Source organism: Pteropus medius, unplaced genomic scaffold, assembly GCF_902729225.1.
Source record: "Pteropus medius unplaced genomic scaffold, Ma_sr-lr_union100, whole genome shotgun sequence".
NCBI lineage: Eukaryota > Metazoa > Chordata > Mammalia > Chiroptera > Pteropodidae > Pteropus > Pteropus medius.
Genome location: NW_024349799.1, coordinates 14873053 through 14895185, shown reverse-complemented (window position 1 = coordinate 14895185; position 22133 = coordinate 14873053). Strand labels below are relative to the sequence as shown.

Below are 22133 nucleotides of genomic sequence, written 5' to 3'. Positions count from 1 at the left end.
TAACTGTCGGATCAGGAACAAAATATATGATCTCTCCAATTTACCTAGGGCTGAAGGGCAACTTGGGTTAGGTGAACCAACAATGATGCTGGTTTGGGGAAAGGGAGAATTAAATTTGAATAGGTCAGGAGGGATTTTTAGGAAAAAAACTGCAAGGGCCTGAGTAGGGAAACTGGATTGTACTGATGTAGAATGGAAGGTGTGGGAACTAGAAATGCCTATAATCAAGGCCAGATCCAGAGTTACAGACTGCAGGGGTTGGGGGGTGGGGGGTGGTGGAAGGGGGGATGGTCATAAGGGCTAATGGCCAAAAGAGAAACGGTGGCAATAAAGCAGGATTTGTAGGCTGAGACAAAAGCTGGCTAGCACTCATTTCACTCTACAAATGCTGCTCTCAGGCTGCTGATCTCCATCCTCTTCGATATTTCTCCATCTTTTTCTGTACACTTGTGCACACTCTAATATCCAACGACCTACTGGACATCCTATCGGAATGGCCTACTGGCACATCCACCCCAGCATATCCATGACTCAGCCTCATTCCAGAATCCAGGCTCAGTGGACTGGATCTCATCTACCCAGTCATCTAAGTCAGAAACTGGGAAGTACTCAAGAGGGCTCCCTCACCCTCAATCCCACTATCCGATCAGTTATCGGCTCTTCCCCTGAACTCCTATATCCACCCTTCCAACCATTCCCATTACTGCCTGCCCTTTCTTGAGCTCTCAACTGTTTCCTAACTGGTATCCCAGCCTTCAGTCTCACCCTTTCTAATCTATCTGCTGCCAAACGGACTTATTTCAAATGCAAATATAATCAAGACCTTCTCCTGATTAAAACTCTTGTAAGGCTGCAGACAAGGCCTTCCTTGATTGTCTAGATTCTCTGAGTCCAGTCTCATCATGCTAAGCCCTGGCACTGTATGCTTTAACCCGGTTGAGCTACTTGCAGATCCCATGATTCTGCAGGCTATTTAATGCCTCTGTGATTTTGCTTACACTGCTCCCTCTGCCTCTTCTCTACAGCCTTGTGGGTCAGTACACATACATCTCTTGGGCTCTGCTCAAGGACATCTCTCCTATGAAGCCTTTCCTCCATCACCATATTCTTTCCATCATATTCTACGTAGAGTCCACAGACTTCTAGCTAACCACCTAACCTACTTTATTATACTTGTTCACATGTCAGTTTCCCTCTACTTGACTCTAAGGCAAATGAAAATAGGGACCATGTCTATTATGGCCAAAGCATTTAATTCTGTGTCTGGGACATAGCAAGTTCTCAAGAGAATGTATGTTGAATAAATAATAAATAATAATGGTAGCAGCTACCACTTTTTGAACGTCAGCTTGGTACTAGCACTTTATCAGGAAGTTTACACATGACTTCTTATTTTATCCTCCCAGCCACTGTTAAGAAATTTGTCTTATTAGCTCCATTACTGAATGGAGGAGAATCAGCTTAGTGGACGAGGGAAGTCACTTGTGTTTCAAATAGTAGTTTCAACTGGGGGCGGAGGAGGGCGATCTTGATGTTTAAACAGGAAAGGCTGTTGCTTCACAGACCAAATGGAGGCAAAAAGAAACAACATTTATGGCTTTGCATTGGTGAGAAAGGAAAGGAAGTTAAAGAGAAAGGAATTTAAACTCCAGAGATCAGATCTATGGGAAGGTCTGCTGATCAGGAGGGAGAACAGGGACTATTTAGAATGGATTCTTCAAACTAGAGTCAGGCCAAACAAGAATGTGAGGTTGACTAACTGGAAGAGTACACACAGTTTATAAACTAAGTTACTTTACACTAGAGTAGGCTTCAGTTATGCCCTCAAACAGGCTGTGTGTTAGTCTACTGGGGGTGACATAGGGAAAATACAGGGACCGGGGACATGTCTTTGGGGGAGAAGTCCAGCAATGTAGTGAATAACTGCTAAGCATATCTCCAGCCCCTTGAGGTGGTGGTAGCTATTGCTCTTGGCTGGGGGAAGGTCTTCTCACAGCCCCAACCTCTGAGGTTTCAAGTCTTCAACTGGGATTCTACAAGGATGAGAGGGTACCACGAATTACACCAGAAAGCCACTTTCTAGATCACAAGTTAAACTTTTCCAGATGTGAGAGATAGCCGTCCTACTCCCAGCTCATCCAGTATGGGCTTAGTAATAAAATGAAACGGCTCTGAGAGGCTGTAAGGCCGATGCCGGGACTAGCCAAGAAAAGGAATCCTTTATTCACTTTAACGTGAGCTCAGTCAGACCCCTGTACAACCACACTGGAGATTTTTGGCCACGGTAAATTTTTATAGAGATGCTGTTTCTACCAGGGGTTTTGGAGAGTGTCACCATGTGATTTATCGGCAATGCTTTTAACACACATTAATGAGCACCCAGAGAGTAAAGGAAATGTCAACTCCTGGGTCACCTGCCATACTGCAAACATTAACGTCTCCCTGGAGAGTCCACTCTATCCCTTCTTGACAAACTGGAAACTGAAGCTGACACCACAAGCCACTCCATAACTGTTGTTCCTTGGGGATTTATTTGTGAAGGAGAGGAAAGACTTAATTGAATGCAAACGGGGAGAGATTTGGGGATGACAGAAACCTGGAGTCCTAAATCACCTTCTGGGACTTGGATGAGAACAATCTAAACACAGTAGCTTGGACAGGGCTGACCTTCCTTAAGCCCTTTCCTGAGAACTTGCCGAAGCGCTTGTTTGGTAACTGGTCAGAGGGGCACTGACCTCTGCATTGTCTGGTCTCAGGGGAAACAGTACTACAGCGAGATGCTGACTGACTGGCAAAGGACCAAACTATTTCCCTGCTTCAAAACATCAAACCAGAAATGGTCACATGTGAGGACATGGCAGGAAAACAGCAGCTCAGTGTTCACTCCAACAACCTTCGTAGAACAGCTCCCTGACTTGCCCTTCCCAATTTCTGGTACTTTCCTTGGACTCAAGGCCATCTACAAGTGAATAAATTTTGGTAGCCACATTAATAGGTACTACGGGGAAGGAGGAAGAGAAGGCTCAAAAGGAACAGAACTGACGGTTCCTACCTTTATATATATGGAATCACTGAAAAATAATTTTAATTATTCAAACGGGGAGGCAGGGGCACAGTTATGTCCACATAATTAAAAATAACAGGATCCCTCAGCTCATTTCTCTTTGCCTTGGTCTGGTTGATGACTGTACTGCTGTTACTGTTATCTGTGACTTCAGTGCATTTAGTTTTATTATTACACTTTAAAAAAAAATTAGTTTCAAGTATATAGTGCATTGGTTAGACATTTATATAGTTTATAAAACGATCCCCCTAATTGCTCCTTCTCTCCTCTGGTTTTCCACCTGGCCAATATATTAATGCTAACTACATTCCTTATTATTATGCTTATTTGGGGCACAAAAAAAATTATTCTGCCTGCTGGCACCAGAATAAGCTCCAGCTGGATGGTGGGGACACGTAGATTATGAGCATGCTGGTAGTAAGTATAGCATTAGCATAACCCAATGATGATAATGTTCCAGGACTTACTTCGCAAATTTAATGCAGAACTGAGTGAAGTACTTTCGCGTCGAAGCCAGGTTGTCACGGATGATGGGGACGTTTTGCTTAATGTGAAGAATGACAGAGGTGACGTAGGGACTCTGGTCACCAACATGTTCCACATTCTGCCACTGCATCTGAAAAGGGAGATAGGGCAGGACAAGCCTTTAGATCCCTCACAGGAGGACAGCCTTACCTGTTACCAGAAAAGGGTCAGGGGAAAGTGGAAATTAGGCCATAGCTTGCCATCGCAGCGGCCATTTTGTTTTGAGGAGTTTGTCTTACCCAGTTGGTAGTGGGTAATTGTGAATAAAAACAAGTATCCCCATCTTATCCATGACAGCGAAGTGTCACTCAGGCATCTTTTCCTACCCTGTCTCCCTCATGCTTGAAACAGCCTTCCCTTCCCACCTAGGTGGCCATCTTCTAAAGGAACCCTCACCAGGCAGATGAACTGGATCCTATTCTTCTGTCAGCTATTCTACCAAAAAAAGACTGTAGGAGAACAGGAGAGGGACATCTACTTCTGAGCAGCTTAGTAGCTTGGGAGGCCAGAGAAGTGGCTGGGCTAAATGAAATGAAACCTGGCCAAGAGCTAACTTATGCTTTTCTCTCAAGTAAACTGAGAGGAGTTGAGAATTTTTTTAAAAAGGAAACTAGAAATGATATGACATGTGAGACTTGCTTCAAAATATCTGGGGTAGGGAGGAGCAGATGAAACAAACTTAGTGAATCTGGGTGATGGGTACATGAGGTTCATTATACTGTTTTCTTTACTTTTGCATATAATTGAAATTTTTCATAAAAAAATGTTAGATTCTCATTCCTCAAACCTTTGGGATTATGTCAGGATTTCAATCAAAGGAAAGGAGAGAGGCTCTCTGGCAAACCTAAAGGGCAGGTCAGAGGGTAAGACAGTGACAGGGGAACAGGGAAGGAAAATGGCGCAGGAACTGTGTGGGTGGCAGGGGTGGGGGAGATGAGCATCACTAAGAGGATTGATATGGTCCCTGACCAGGCCATGGACAAAAGAGACTGCTTGGCTCAAGCTCTAACAACCTGAGAAGTTGGGAAATTGCTCTGGAAAGTACCAACAGCAAAACAGACAAAGAAGCAACACTGTAGAGTCTCTTCCCTCTTGGGAACACACAAGAGAAGAGAGGCAGCATCAACCCCCCGCCTGTCCGGAAGCTGGCAGAGGTTGGGCACTCTAATCCTGAAAAGAGTGGGAATGTGCTGGAGGAGCTCTGCTGAGTCAGCCTCTCAGAATGGAGCTGGGCTGTCTGTTAAAAAGATCCTAAGCCAAACACAAACCATATAATATGTTCATAGAAGGAGGGCAGTAGTTCTGAGGCCTTGATGTCTCTGGCAAGAAAACACTATTTTTATAGAGCTCTTGGGGAAAGGAAAAATTCAATACTGAGAGAACTTGTTTAAAAGAATCGTATTGTACATGCATGATTCTTCAGCTCCTGGGAAGCTCAAGTGACTCTATGTTTTTTCCTAATGTTTCTTCAAATCAGCAGACACTTATATTCTAAAAGCTTTAGGTAAGTATAAGCACAGAACCACAGAAAAGCAAGAAGGGATCTCCATCTTCATTTTATAGATAAGAAAAACCAAGGCCCAGAGACATTAAGTCTTGAGGCTCTAGACAGAAAAAGGTCTCTAATTTTTTACTGGAGAAAAAATAGTAACAAATAATGGAGAAACAGTAGAAAGATCTAATATGAACTGACTATATTCTAATGCTTTGGTTACGCATAATGTTTTCCTCATTTGCTTTTATCTTATTGAAGAAGCTTCTTTTTCCACCTGCTTTTAGAGATTCGATCCATCCAAACAATGAGCATCCTAGGTGATTTGAAATGAGCTCACTGGGTGAGGCGAACACTGACAGATACTGTCAATGTCTATACTTCATCTCGTTCTCCCCAGCTCTGCAGTGATGCTTAGCACAGAATGCCCCAGGGAAACACAGGGAACTGGGAAAGGAGCTTGGTGTGCCAGCCTCCAATTGACACGAGGTGCTTCCATAGTGATGACTACTGTTGTCTAAAGTGGCAGCATTTTATATTCCAACATCTCAAAAAGTTAATAAACAATTATCTAAACCTTACAGTTCTGTTAATAGAAGAAGACCCTAAAGGGAGGTGGTTATATGCCCTGTCATTGGTTACAAAGCAACTTTGAAACAAAATGGAGTGTAGGATGTGGGACTTTAAGTTCCTGCTGGTGAGCCAATCCCTCTTGATCACCGCTGGCCATGTCAGCACTTGCCCACATTGAAATATATGTGAAAACATTGGATTTGCTTTCATACTTTAGCCAGTTATGACTTCACTGGTAAAGTTCACAGAAGTATTAGCAAAACTCAAGAGGATTCCTGATTTTCAGTTTAAGTCAGCTTAACAAAGTAAGAAAACAATTTAAAGTACTAAAGAATAAAGAAAGTTGACATCATGTTTATTATTATTTTTTAAAATGTGCAGAATATAGTTAGCAGTGATTCTGTTCAGTCATTGCCTCAGATGGTTGATTCTTGCCATCATCCACCTGAGATGACTTAAAGTCTGGGTTGTAATCTGAATGTCCCAAGGTACCTACATTAGGACTTATCATGTGTAGGCTGCTTTGCCTGGCACTTCGAATACGACACCTCATTTACTATTTATACATGATGTCATATAACGCTCATAGCAACCTTATAAATGAGGAAACTCGAAAAGCTCAAAGAGGTTGGGTAACTTACCCAAAGTTACACAGCTGGTAAATGGCAGGGTAGACTCAACCCAGATCTGTCTAAAGCCCAAGCACTAAGCCAGGCTGCTTCCTAGATACTTATTAAAAAACATTTTTTAAGAAAAGAATAAAAGCACTTACTGGATCTTAGTTCAAGGTAAGTCCAGTTTCTTAAGGAGAAGTTAATAAAATATAGAGATTGAGCAAAGTATTCTTTAAAAAAGAAGAAAGAACAGTAGCTTGCATTAGAAGAACAAACATGAAAAGCCATGAGGAGAAATAAGATTCCAAGTTTTCCAGGTAAACTTGGCATTTGACATTTAAAATTTACTTCTCCATACTTAAAGTTTTTCCTTTTGTGTTTTTTGTTTAGGGAGTGGGGTGGGGTTGAATAGTACTGGCACTAGATAAAATCACAAGAAAAACAATCTGCAAAGAAGTAGTAACTAAGATGTAGGGTTGACAGAAACACAAGCAAAGAAAGGATCAAGAAAACAATGCTGGAGCCTCCAGGACCCAACATGTAGCCACAGGGACAGATTGTGGAGCTCAGGGAATCACCGCTGCCCATTGCTTCTATCACCTGAGGAAGGAGTGTGTGGTTGATGTCAACACTTCACAGGGAAAGTTGGGGAGATAATCACTTCTTAGAGAGGGCTCACTGTAGCAGAGAATTCTGACCAATCCACTCAGCAGAGAACAGAGCTCCACCAGCTTAATATGGAACTTGGCTGTCTGTATGGCTATGTGAAGCTTGGAAAGAGGTCTCCTGAGAAACTAATTTTCCTTAACTAAAAATTCAAATTTCTACCTATTCATTTGATCACAGGACTAGAGATATACAGAGCACAGACTCAGACATTTGGATTCTGGGAGCATTTCAGACAAGTGGAGTCTAGTGTTTTTGTTTAGGGTGCTGGGACACTGGCTCCAAGCAGTGGCTTTTGCTCAGGCATGCACACACGCACACACGCACACACGTTAGGGCTTGTCTGGGTTACTCTCACTCATACGACAAGCATTTGCTACATTTATAGGTACCATCTGCATGTACAGCACTGGATCAGGCACTATGCGGGGAATAAAAAGGGAAAGAAACATTTCCTGAGCACCTGCTATGTATTAAGCACCACATCTGACATCTTCACATGAACTGACTGCTTATCATAATGCAGTGAAGAAGGTATTATTCTCCTGCTTTACAGATGATAAGAAAGTCTAGAGGACAATAAATGTCTTGTCTAATGAAGCATAAGTGAGAAATTAGCACAGTTGAGATCTAGAAATAGATCTGTCTAACTCCAAAGTCCATGTCTTTCCATTTTGCCAGGTTGCTTTCCAAAAGGAGTATTACCATTCTAACTGAACTTGAAATTAGCTGAAGGAACCGAAGCAAGCAAAATCTACATATAGTATGAGGTTGTACACAATGACTCTTCTCACCTCTTTGGTCGAGGATACATGTTGCTTAACTCCAAAAGAAAATCAAGAAGATACAGAATAGAAAGTAGAGCAACAAAGGTTTAAAGAAGATGAATATATATATCCCCTCTCCCCCCACTCACTGCTGGGCTAATGGAAAGGTGAATTTGTACAACCTTTCTTAAAAATAATTTGAAAGCATCTATTGAAAATCTTAACATTTTATATAGCTTTTGATCTCTGCAATTCCCTTTAAGGCAATTATTCTGAAGTTAATAATTATGACTTTAGAAACACACACACAGATGTTCATTGACAGACTGTTTATAAATGTGAAAAATTGGAAATAACTTAAAACTCCATCATGTGAACTGATCACATACATTTTAAGAGAAAGGGTAAAGTACAGTACTTAAAATGAAGAACTCTGAAGTCTGCCAGTTATGAATTCTAATACTGTCTGTGTAACCTAGTGTGTGACTTGGGCAAGTTATCTAATCTCTCTGGGCCTTGGTTTTCTCAGCTATAAAACTAGGATAATAAATAACACCTAAAGTCTGTATAGTTTTGAAAGATAATGCATGAAATGCTCTTAACATAGTGCCCAGCATGTATTAATTCCAGTAAATGTTAACTACTATGTTATGATTTTAATAACAAATACTCTGTACTATGGAATACTATGCGATCATTAAAATACTGTCATTTGAGATTTAATGATAGAGAAAACAAAACCTGTTAAATGAGAAAAACGGGTCATAAAACAGTAAAGTATGAACTTATTTTATTTAAAAATACATAAAAAGACTGAAATATATCCATTCCTTGGAATTATGGGTGATTTAAGTTTTCTTTCTTTTAAAAGTCTATTTTCTATAATGAATGTGATTTCCTTTGGTCATAACAAATCTTTTTTAGGAAAAAAGAAAGATGTGCTTTGATTACAGGTGGAAAGAGAACTTGAAGATTTCTTAATCACGCAGTTCTGTGGGCCTCCTGAAACAGATCTACATTTTAATGACTGAGGAAAATGAGAACAGATTTGAGGACTGTTCTAGCTATTTCAAAATGTCTTTGGGGGATTAGTAAGTAATACGGCCTCCTAAATTAGTACATGTTCACAATCTTGAAATCTAATAGAAATTACATGCCAGACAGTAAGGAAATTTAATTTGCTCAGTTTCTTCTTTCTGTTTTATTTTAAAACTACCATTAATGGGCAAAAAGCTAACCGTGTTTGATTTTGGAAAGAAATTCTTTCAACCTCGTGATGTGAGTAGCCCTAAGAAAAGGACTTAGCAAGGAGAGGACCAGGGAACCAATGGTCCCTTCAAAGGAAGTCGCAGAATTAAAAAAAAAAAAAAAAAAAAAATCCTATCTGTAAGGCCATAATCAGACATACTAATTCTTAAGGATTTACAGAATTTACATTTAAAAGACCGAACTCTTCGTATTTCCACACAAACACTTCAAACAACTACCATTTCAAGAATCAGGAAAATTGGTTTTATTTCTGGCTTTACTGTTATAAAGCTTTATGACTTTGGGCATATTCTGAAAAAGGAAACTAACAAACACACCAGAATGACAATTCATTAGTTTTCAGGAAGGAATTGGCAAAGCAAACTGGACTACTCGGGTTGGCTTCTCAACTTATTCTCTGTGGAAAAGTCATGGTGTCAGATCAAGAAAAGCTGAAGACAAACATTTAAAGGATGCCTGAAGAGCTCAGATTCAAGTATGCATGAGTACTCATGTGAACCTAGCAGTACTGGGCACACACTGACTTATTGTTCTTCCACTTTTAAGAAAGTTACTTAAGCTGCTTTTGCCTCTGTTTCCACATCTACCCAAATGACTTACTCTTATTCTGTATGTATAATGTGGTACAATCCTGCAGAGAGACCTGAGTTTGAATCCTGTCTCTGGCACCTGCTAAGAGATCATGGACAAGTAACTTATATTCTCTGAGTTTCAGTTCCCTTATCTGTGAGAGGGGGTAGGAAATAACATAGCCACCTTATAAATTTATTGTCAGAATTAAATGAGAAAATGCATTTAGGTGTTGATTCCTGTTAAGTGCTCCATAAATGATAACTTATTATCATCTCACGAGCTTATCTAAGAAAATAATACAATATGGGAGGGGAAACTTATCGGTAACACTATTATAATCTCAAAGTTACAGTATCAGAAATACCACTAAACTCTCACTTCCTCCACGTAGGCGTAGCCTGCTTAAGGCCACTTGTGCCTATGTTTTCTACCAAACTTTACCCCTCTGTGTTTTCCTCTCCTTTCCAGCAGCAGGGCTTTTGCCTACACCTGGGGGAGCTAATAACTGGATGTGGGCATGCTGTAATTCTGACCTTTCTCGGTCAGCTCCAGGATGCTACTTGTTGAAGTAAGAAGCCCTGCTTTCAAGGACCATCAAGAAGCATCACATTATCTTCAAAAGCACCTGTATGCACCTTAAGGTTTCAGGGTCTTCGTTCCCGCCATTTCTTATAAAGACACCCAAGTCTCCTACTCTTATGCCTACCTGCTTCACACAACTAAATCTGTTCAGTACAATTATCTCTGTCTCAAGTGGTCATCATTCTTTTGTCAGAAAGGTGACTATGGACTTTAGTTTTTTTTTCTTCCTGCCTTCATCTTCAAAGCCATTCAATGAATATAGCAAGTCCTCAAATAATGTTTCATTCAATGTCATTTTGTTATAATGCTGTAGGAACTTAATTCTTATTTATATCAATTAGCCTATTAATTGGTAAAATTGGTTTTGTTACATATTGTTTTACTTTATGTCACAGAACCTAGTGACATTAAGCGAGGACTTACTGTACTACCATTAAACAAGTACTATGCTACGTCATGTAGATCTAAAACTGAATAAGTCTTCACGCTGTTCAAAGATTAACAGGGGAGACAGAGATATAAAAATAATTGTGTAACAGAGTAGAGGTAGTCTACGTACTATAGTGTCTTGAGGGAAAAAGACACTCGGGGTGAGACAAAAAATGGTGACACCGCGAGAGAATCAATCAAAATAGCCCAAAAAATCTTGAAAAAGAAAAAAGATGGAGGACTCACACTTCGTGATTTCAAAGCTTACTACAAAGCTACTATAATCAAAACAGTGTGGTACTGGCCTAAGGATAGTCATATAGATCGATGGGACAGAATTGACACTCTAGAAATAAACCCATATATCTATGGTCAATTAATGTTTGACAAGAGTATCAAGACCACTCAATGGATAAAGAAGTATTTTCAACAAATGATACAGGGACAGTTGGATATCTACATGCAAAAGAATGAAGTTAAATCCTTACCACACACCACATACAAAAATTAACTCAAAATGGACTGAAGGACTAAATGTAAGAGCTAAAGCTATAAAATGCTTAGAAGAAAATACGGGTGTAAATCTTTGTAATTTTGGATTAGGCGTGGCCTTGTGGACATACTAAAAACCTGTGAATGATATACTTTGAAAGGGTTAATTCTGTGACATGTGAGTTATACCTCGATTTTTAAAAAAGGGGACAGACATATCTTAAAGGATATGCTCATTGGGCAGACGATAGTGAGAAAATAATTCTAGGCTGAAAGAATAGAATGAAAAAAGGCATGGAAACCACAAAAAAGAAACGCATTCAGAGAAGTAAAAGTGGCTCAGAGGCTGCAGTATAGATATATGCATAGGAAGTCAAAGAACGAACAAGGTAGTGAAGAGACAATAATGAAAGCCCTACGTGCTAAGCAAGGCGGAAGTCATGGGGCGCCTTCAATGAGAATGATCTCCCAGGAGAATGACTTAACCAAATTGTTTGGCTCAATCCATCTTGTCAAAGAAGACTCCTTCCATCAACTCGGAATCATCCAACAACTCTGCTCCACTTTGGCAAACCCAACACTCATTTTCTCGCCATTTATAAAATACATTTATTTACAGCATCAGTTATTCAAAGTTTTCTCCTCACCAGAATATAAACTCCTTAAAGACTCCCTGTTTCCAGTCTTGACTATGTAAATGCAAGTACAGAGCCTCTGTGGAATTCCAAAGATGTGTAACGAGACTGGCAATTTCCACAAAGTTCTGAGTTTTCCTCACTTTACAAACCTTTGCTCAAATTGTCACCCTGTTCAGAACGCCTTCCTAATCACAAGTTTGTTCAAAAGTTCGCCATTCTTCATGGTCTATTTCTAATGCCACTTCCTTATGAAGGCTCTGCTCTTCTCCCATCTGGATCTAAACTCTCCTGTCTTTGAAAGAGGGTGTATTTTGTACTTTTCTTATGGGAATGATTTTGGTACTGATTTTTTTATGGTAGTAGAGTGCAGTTATTTGGACATTCCTCTCATCTCATAAGAACCTTGAGATAAGGTCTATGTCCTTCCCAGGCTTATAACTCCCAGCACCATGCTGGGTAGAGTCTGAACTGAACTGTTCAATTAGTAGCAAAAATGATGGATTCAGAGACAGAAATAAGCATGACCACAAAACAAGTTTTTAAAAATTCTAGAAAAAACTACACAAAACAGGATACAGGCACAAATAACAGAAAGTGTATGTTGAATCAATCTGTGACCACTTGGCTTGTTTATATCTGGTCATTTTCATCACATGGATTTCATTTTGCTAGAACTCTAGAAGACTCAGACAAAGAGTAATGGCCTCCCAGCTGCTGTGTTCCCACATCTGTGGTTTTCCTATGATATAAACAAAAGATTCTGGAGGTATGGTCTCTGTTAATATCTGCTGGTATGGGGTCTAGGGGAGACATGGGTGGTGGGGTCAGGAGGAGCTTGAGGGAAATCCACCTAGTGAACTGACAGTTCATATAAGCAACACCTGGAATGTTAAATCCCCTACAATTGTTATTTTATTGAAAAAAAAAAATTCACTCTTCCTTTAGTAAATGTAAAAATTTTTTCACCAGCTGCATTCCAATCTCAAGTGTGTGGCAGTTCAGGAGAGGTGGCAGCTGGAACAGATCTTATTCAGGATGTAGTAAACGTTCACCAGCAGCTAGGGGATAACCAGAGCGCACAAAACAAATCTTCAGAGCTATGCTCCTTTAAGAAAATGGGTTAGTATCAACCTGCCTGCTCAGAGTTTTCTGCTTGTAAACACTGAGAATACTGGAAATACACATCTACATCTGATTGGCAAAAGGCGAAAGGATTAGCCTTTTGAATAGAAACTCTGTGACATCAGCTATTCAGGACTCCCTACTTAACTTCATAAAACCCTGAAGCCTAAGTTTTGGTTTTAATCCTATTTTTGTTAAATATTTACAATCTACTACAAAACCAAATTCAGATCAAATGTCTGCGTACATAACCTCGTGACATGGCCACTCCTCCCGAGAAGAGGGAAAGAGAGCTAGCATTTATTGGTACCAGGTCAGTTATTCTCTTTGCGCTCCATCCTCACAACTCTGGGAGGCAGATATTCGCATTTCACACACAGATGAGGTAAGTTGGGCCCAGAGAGGTTAAGGCATTTGCTCACACTTCCAAAGAAAAATGAGAAGAGTTAGGTTTGTCTGACTCCAAAGCCAGTGTTCTTTCCACGTGCTCTGCTACTGGCCAGTATACCCCAGAGAAGTTCTTTCTCCAGAATTTGTAAGAAAGCTACAAGCGTCTATGACTCTAAAAGAGGCACTGGCGAACTTTTTCTGTAAAGAGCCAGATAGTAAATATTTTGGGCTTTGCAAGCCATATGGTCTCAGCGCAATTACTTAAGTCTGCTGTTGTAACAAAAAACAGCCATAGATAACAAATAAATGACTGAGCATGGCTATGTTCCAATAAAACTTTATTTACAAAAAATAGGCAGTGGGCCAGATTTGCCCCACAGGCTATAGTTTGCTGACATCTATTCTAGAAGGTTCTAGAGTGGGTAGCTTCATGTTATTTGGTTTAGAAATTAATAAAGAATTATCTGTTTCCAACTTAATCAGCAAACATGACAGTCTTTTATGTTCTATATGGTCCACTTACTTAAGGAATTTACATTCTTTTAGGAAGAAAAGACACAGGCAAATAAAAGCCAAATAGTAACACTACACAGTATGTGGTTAAGTGCCAAAGGAGGGGAGCTGAGGGCCAAAGGCTGACTGATGGGCTGCCCTAGTATCAGAAAATCATGGTTCACAACCCGGTCAAATAATCCTGCATTGCCACCAGAGCTCAGAAGGAGTCAGAAAAACCTCTTAGTGGGCAAGAATGAAAATGAGTCAGGAGTTACTGATATGAGCACTATCAAAAATGCCCATTCTGATGAGACCACTTAAGGTTTTCAAGCACATGTCAGATACTAACCAAAGATAATATCTCCTTTAGATTTAGCAAACACTTCCATGTCTTTTTCTCAAAGGACAATTGACCTAAGGTGCAAGATAAACTGAGCGCCTTAGGAAACTCGTAGGTCTTCCATTCCTCTCGCAGGCCGTACTTTAAGAGCCCAAGGAAGCTAGAGGCAAGAGCCAACAGAAACTCTTGGAAGTCTAGGAAGTGGCACTTACTAAAATCTTACCTTGCTCATGGCAGTTAGGGCAGGATCGCAGGCAGCATCCAGATCCTGAACCAGCAACTGAATACTGCTAGAGATGACACTGCAAATCAAACGAATTTATTAAAGTCATAACTTAAAAAAAAAAAAAGACTTTTTGAATGACTGACACAGCCCCCTGCATATGTTTCAGGCACCTGTGTAAATTTAGATTCATCATTACATCAGAAACTCAGATTCTAACTTGACTTTCATTTCAAAAGGGAATTAGTGACAACGAGGAGCATTTGTTCTTTCTTCATTCTTGCTGCATGTCCTGGTCTTATTCAGGTTTGTCTCCACTCATTCAGGACACAAATTTCCACAGCTAGTCTCCCTATTTGCTACATCCAAAATCTTTCTTTGCTTCTGTCTTCAAAAGTACCTGTTTGCCAAAATGTTTACATCAGAACTTGGAAAAAAAAAAGAAACTGAGAAAAGAAGAAATGACATCAGAAGAGAATTTTGATTTTTCCTCAAGTGGTTGATGAGAAAGCTGAAGCTTGGCGTATCCCAATCTCATTTAAAAACCACAACAAAAATATTGCAAGGTAACAACAGGAAAAGAACTATATCAAGAAAGTTTTACAGTTTGAACATCTTGGGAGAGATACCCTCCCACCCAAACACACACACATACCATATGGCTAAAATCAGTCAGCTTACAGCTATATATTCTAAAATACTGGAGGAGGGGCTGGCTGTCCATGGACTTAGGGAGTCAGATAGGAGGCCGTGGACCTGACTTTCTTGCAGGGATGGTCAAAGGAGGCTTTCTTCTCTTTTGTTATTCTAGACAGTGCAACAATAAAGACCTGTAAGCTAAAAAACAGTTGGTTCTGAGGAGGCAGAATGGGAGGCGGCTGCAGCAGCTTCTAATGCTTCTTATTTAGTGGCTAGTGGAGGATAATCCTGATCCAACAGGAAGCCCTGGAAACCTCTTAGGTTCTGTAGTGACCTAAAGCCTGAGACATGCTGCTTTCTGAAGGGCAGGCCTTGAGCCTGCAAGTGTGCAAGGTACATACGTGCTGAATGTGTCCATTTCTCCAGTCAGATTGATTCGTTCGATCAGACTTACATCAACTTTTTCTTTGAGTTTTTCTTCTAACTATTAGAAAATAAGAGAGAGAAAAACATGCTGAATGATTATCCAAAGGAGTACTATAATAAGAATACTTAACATTGACTGGGTTTGATGATTCAGATACAATTCCAGGCACTTTTCATGTACTGACTCATTTAATTCTCACAACTCTATGGAGAAGATTCTTATCCCCATCTGAGAGATGAGAAGATAGAGGAGCGACCTACCCAAGATAGCAAGTGGTAGGGACAGGAATCAAATTTCCTCCAGAACCTGTGCCCTTTAGCACTGGCTGGTACTTGTTTCTTATGACACACTGACAATTCATTTCATTAGTTTTAAAAAGACTGGGATTTTTAGGATACTCCCTATCCTTGAACTGCAGGCTCACTCCCCAACACTGGAAGCCTCTGGTGGTGGGTGGCAATAAAATTAGTATTAAAGTATTCGCTGAGAGCTACTATGCGCCACCCTGTGTGTTAAGGTGCTGGGGATACCGAGGCAAAGAAAAACAGTTCAGTCTCTGTCTAGATGAGAAACACTGGCCATGCTCCCAAAGAAAAATACAACTGACCAGGAATTATAAATATCTCCAAACATCCTGGGAATTGATTCATCTAGCACTCCCAGATCTATTTATTACACGAACTCTAAGAATAACAAATATTTTGTCTTAAATGTAAAAATTTTCTTAGGGGTACATAAATTAGTATGACCCTTTTGGAAAACAATTTATTTAAAAAGCAAAAAATTAAATATACATACTTTAAACCAGCAGCTTCACATCTAGAAAAGTATTTCAATGAAATAATGAGAACAATGTATGAAAGCAAGCATTTTTTTGCAGCATTCATTAATTCGACCAGTATTTACTGAAAGCCCATTTTATACTAGGCTCTGTAAGAGTCTGGGAGTTATTCAGTGAACAAAACAGATAAGATCCTGTTCTCATAAAGCTCATATTCTCGTGCTGTTTACTACTGAAAAAGTAAAAACAATCTACACATATATTTACAAGGGACTGATGAAACAAATTACGGCGCAGGCTTACAATGCTTAAATTCTTCAGCAGCCTCTTCCTATTACACTGAAAATAAAAACCAAACCTCTAACCATGATTTCTATCCTGTCTATCTCAGCTGCCCACATCTTGCTTTCCCCCTTGCATGCCTGGCTTCACAGTTATACTGACCATTTAAAGTTCTGGAAATACCAAAATCTTTCCCCGCTAGGGCCTTCATACTTCATACTTCATACCTACTTTCTTTCCCTGAAACACTCTTTGCTCACCCCTCCTAACCAGCTTCCTTGCTTTGTGGTCCCCCACCTCCTAACCCTTCCGAGCTTCTCAATTGGCAGTCTCCTTTCCAACTCTCAGGTCTCTGCTTCAATGTCACCTCCTCAGAGAGGCTCTTCTTCACCACTCCACTTCTGTAGGCAACTAGGCGCATCCGGGGCCTGGCGCACCCGGGGTATGGTCAGTGGCTCCACCTTGGGTGCGAAGCCAGGACCTTCTGTGTGTAAAGCAGACGTGCTAATAACCACTACACTATGGAGCCACTCCCTGTATTTACTTTTATAACAGGTAAAAATAATTTTCACTAAATAACAAAAAATTGACTACATCTATTAACGAGTCAGCAAAATGGTCTCTAATCTACTAATACTTCCAGAACTTCTGAGAATCTGTTCTTTTAGAAAAATAACACAAAATATTAGATATTCTTTGTAGGATTACTTATAAAAGCAAAAACTTGAAGCAACATAAACAGTTATTAGGGATACTGTTAAATAATTTATGGTATATCCCCTAATGGAATATTATGTAGCCATAACAATGATCATAGTAAAGACATTATAGCAACAGGAAAAATGCTAATGCTATGATGTTAACAACAAAAACCTATGAAAATTAATTAAGTCAAGATTATAGCATACAAAACTATGTTGATGAAAAATGATTAGAAAAAGATCTCTAAATTGCTAATATGATTATTTGAGGGGGATGGGCTTAAGAGTCATTTTATAACTTTTTTTTAGGTACCATGGTTTACTTTGAAAATACTTTATTTATATGTGTGATTCTTTCTCTTTCTACACACACACAAAATAGTGTTTCTGCATCAAAGAACTCTGGGACCCCTACTTTGGAGATCCTCACAGATATTGCCATCCTGCCCTGGGAGTTCTTGGGGCTAAATGAATTGCCATTTCTGGCTCCAAGGCCAAACTTTTATAGATCATTCCCTGTGTAACGCCAGGTCCCAAGCAGAGCATGCTGCTGCCTCTGCCTCTGCCTCTGGCTTGCTTAACCCCAACTGTGGCGTTTTTTGGGGAATAGTTCTAATTCGGCCTCCTGTATTCTTGCTTGAGCTCACAGGTGCTCCAAGCTATGCTGTCTGAACCACAATTTATGACTGCCTTCCTATGATCTAGACATGTGTAAATAATAAACCCAAAAGGGAGGGAAGAGCAGAACCTTCCCCAATTACTTTCTTTCTCTTGGCCTTAGGTGAATTCCAGACCAAATGTGAAACGGAACTTCTAATTCCATGTCTAAGGCCGAATGGAAAATTATTCTGAGTCTTCCTTCTCTTAATGGGGAGCTCCAGTAGAGGCATCACCCTTTCCTGCTTCACAGTTCCTGAACGTCAGCATCCAAACAATGGTTATTTGTTTAGGCAGATTGAGACTGCTATGTAAATTCCAGAAGACACATAAAAGCCCAAAGGATTCTGCTTAGTCTAGTAATACTTCTGAGAATGGAATAACTAACTGTGACTCATCACACCAAAGGTTAGGTCCTAGTATCATTTAGTTTGTTCCTGCTTGTCTCATATTGGAGACAAGGCTACTGACCTACTTTCAAGAGGGCATGCCCTTTATGTAGCTTACATAACTCCAGGGAAGAGATCAGCCACATTTTCTTGCCCAGGATCCTTTTAACAAGGCCCTTCTGTAAGATGGCTGCCTGGGCCGTCTTCTGGCTAGACAGTCAGTTTTCCTCTGTGGGAGGCCAACTTGTCTGCCCAAGGTTTTATGTGGCCTTGTTAGGGCCCACACTCTTACCTACTGAGCTAAGTGGCCCAGAAAGTTCAGGAAAGGGAGGTGGAGAGTGGACAGCCGGGGAGGCTCACCTGCTGAGTGGTGGCCAGACAGTACTCTGCTGTGCTCAGGATGCTGCAGATGAGGCAGAGCTCCTCTAGAGTGAACTTGGCCACTTCTGAGCCTTCCTTTTCCTTGAGGAGGCTGCTGATGGTCAGCCCTCCACTGCTGCTTGTGGTTCTGAGGAAAAGGAACAGGAAGTAGTCAGGCTGGGACTTCTCATTTGCTTCCTGAACTGGAAACTGCTCATCTTAAGGCAAAGAAAAGGGGGAAGGAAAGGCTGGATGTGGCCCAAATAAATCCATATACAATGAGTTTTTTCCTGTTGACCTTGCTTTGACTATCATCTGTTTAAATTCTCTGACCATCAGAAATAGGAAGGAATGATTCCAACAGTGAGCCAGTAATCAGTCATGTTCACTATGATGACTCTGATACTCAAAAAGAAGGCTACTGAGCAGCCTCTCTGCTTAACTTGGAATTTCCTGATCTATACAGCTCACTTAGAATCATCTGCAGCATAAAAGCTGGTTCCCCAATTGTTTCACTTAAGAAAATTTTGCTTAGGAATTTGTACATTGTGCTTGGGGAAGGGCACAGAAATGAATGTTAAGACATGGTTCCTGCCCAAAGCCCTGATTGTCTCAAGAAAGCTAAAGGCATCTCATCCCTTCCTACTGATCTAATCACGTGTTCACCAAATGTCAAAACGCAGTTATCAAACTTCCTGCTATTTCAACTGTGAGAGCCTAATATATTTTTTTAAAGAATTCATAACATTTACCTTAAAAATAAGAAATTTCTCCTTTTAAAAAAGAGGCTCAGTACTTATAAGGGTGTGATGGCACTGGCAGTCTCGTCTACTATGGGTTAGGAGCATTAAACTATAACTTTTCTGGAGATACATTTTAGGAGCTTAAAAAAGTGTTCAGATGATTTTACCCAGTAGTTCTACTTCTGTTCAAGGATGCTTTTCTGAGTGTTATTTAAAATACCAAAATAGTGAACCCAACCTATACGATCAATTAAGAGAATGATCATTAAGAATCTCAGAAGTTAACTGGGATTCTTCTTTATGTTCGATTGCCATAGCATCACTAAAAGTGTTTTGATGCATATTTACTGTCACAAGTGCTGACTGTTCTCTGTTGGCCTCCCAGATCCATTTTCTGCTCTTCTCTTCCCTTCTCTATGGCTCAGGAGACTGACATCTAAAGATTTATCATCCAGGCTCCTTGGGTTCAGCCAATGGGAGATACAGCAGGATGTTAGAAGGGTAGAGGAGAGAGAAGTCTGAGCAATAACTAACTGGTGTTCAAGCTCCCTCTGCTTCAGTGTGGTTCTGTCACTGACTGTGGCCTCAATGACTACAATTTCTCTGGGGCAGTCCTTCGTCCACAGCCCCAGCTCTCAAGTGAGTTTTAAAGTAGTAACAATTACCCATTGTATCCGGATACTTCAAAATCCTTTCACCTCCCCCCATTTCTGTGAATAGTCGCTTTAGTAACAACATCCCAGCTGAGTCTATCATTTGTTTCCTGCTGTGACACTGACTAATACAAATGGGAAAACACTCACAGGATGATGCTAAGTGAAAACAGCAGGGTATAAAATTCTAAGTTATATAGCCCCAATTCTGTTAAACAAATAGCAGCAAATAATCACACACACACACACACACACAGAATGGAAAAACATATAGCAGAACATTACATTTCTTTCCTCTGGGTAGTGAGGTTATAGGTGATTTTTTTTTTTTGTCTTTGTGCTTTTCTTTGTCTTTTAAACTATAATGAACTTGTATTATTTTGATGATTGAGATAAAAGTTACTAAAAAATTTAAAATAATTTTTATCATAGTCAAAGAAATTCTCATTGGTGAGTCATATCTGTTATTTCAAATCTCTTGTGGAGCATAGGGATTTTATTTTCTTTCCTCCAAATAAGATAAAACTCCCATATATGACACATTTTAGTGACAATGACAGAAACTAAATCCAGAATTGTTGAGTATAGCCATGGGGATGATTTATAAATACTAAATTCTGAAGCATTACTTTAGATTATATTCTAATACAATCAAAATTGCTATAGTATAATCAAATCATCTCTAAAATTCTAGTTGAATGATCCATTTATTTTAAGCAATAAGCAATAAAACAATATTCCAATGCCCCAGTGAATGCAGTGTAGTCACTATAATTAAGGGCTGTACTATCTAACCCCCTCCCTGCAAATCCCACCACATATTTAAACATTAGACTCTATCTAGTATAACAAGATACACACACCATAGGAGAGACTTTGGAACATAATTGAATTGAGATAAAAGCAGACTCATGCCTCTCATCCATTTATCATCCTACAGTACATTCTCATTGAATGAGACCAGAATGAAATTGGCCATGCTGTTTGAAAGTTACTTCCACTACCACCCCACTTTTTTTCCCCCAAGTATCTATCATTAAATCCATTTAAATTAAATATATATATATAATGGACTGACTCCTTTGAGTCAACTGCAGATATGATCTGACCTACACTGGCAGCCAGTGTTGGCACTTCTAACAGTCTTGATCAGCTATGGAATCCCATTTAGAAAGGAAACAGTCTCAGATCCTTGAGAACTCAATAAGGCTATTTTCCTCCTTGATACTTTTAGCAGTTCAGCAAACAACTTCAGAGTGGATTTCCTTAAAGTTTCCCATAGTTAGGTATGTTCAGAATCTTACTTCATCACTCAGGAAAATTAGGACTCACTTGGGCAGGTTGCCAGAGAGGATTTTCCAGGCATATTCTCGAAGGTACTTCTGGAAAATGGTGGTCAAAGCGATCATTGGCTCCCCAGTACTGAGTTGGGAGCACTGCACCATGCACTTCTTGTAGTAGACAAAGAGGTCAGCGCAGCTGGGGAGCACGGCACCCCCTTCATCAGTGTTGGGCTTAGGTGGCCCCTGGGCTTTGAAATCGGCCACAAACCGATCTATCAGCTCTCCAAGGTTTCTAAGAGGAAGAAAACTTGAAATATTATTTTACTTCAAGAAAGAGAAAGCAAATAAATGTGCTTGACTGCCAAGAGTAAATCATTCCTAATGCTCTCTACATTTCAAATTCGACCTATTATTATCAATATCATCATTAAACACCCCCATTACTCCTAAGTAAGAGCAGTAATAAAATGTGGCATCTGTGTGCTGCTCTATACTTTTCAAAGTATTTCACAATCACATTTGATCCCAAGCCCCTGTGAGGGAGATAAGATATCACTGGACCCTCTAAGACATGAAAAAATTAAGGCCTAGAAAGCCTGTCACTCATTTTAGAGCCCAGAATCCGCCACTTAAGCACACACACTAGTCCTACTACCATATTAGTACCATCTCCCCGTTCCGTAAATGAAAATCCTAACTAACGATAGTGAACATTTTCTGAACACTTGTGATGTCCAGGTGCTATGTCAGCGTTTTATAAGCGTCATTTCAATGAACTTCACTTAATCTTCACAGTAACTATTCAAGTGGGTACTATTACTATCTGCATTTTCAGAAAGCGAAGTGCAGAAAAGTTAAGGACCTTGTCCAAGGTCATACAGCAAGAAAGTGAGATAGCCAGGATTCAAAACCAAGCACCCTGGCTCCAAACCTCATGCTGTTAGCCACTCTACCCTAGTACTGC

The 22133-nt window shown here is 40.0% G+C and overlaps 1 protein-coding gene across 5 annotated transcripts in view; it reads right to left on the bottom strand.

The window, feature by feature from the left end:
* Positions 1-22133, bottom strand: part of VPS53 (VPS53 subunit of GARP complex) — a 122709-nt gene that overhangs the window by 18531 nt on the left and 82045 nt on the right. For all 5 annotated transcript variants that reach the window (XM_039886224.1, XM_039886225.1, XM_039886228.1 and 2 more), the window contains 5 exons: positions 21219-21461; positions 18491-18638; positions 15295-15377; positions 14255-14333; positions 3532-3680 (listed from right to left, as the gene is read on the bottom strand). In XM_039886224.1, coding sequence (XP_039742158.1) covers positions 3532-3680; positions 14255-14333; positions 15295-15377; positions 18491-18638; positions 21219-21461 — 702 coding nt within the window. The remainder of the gene's footprint in view (positions 1-3531; positions 3681-14254; positions 14334-15294; positions 15378-18490; positions 18639-21218; positions 21462-22133) is intronic.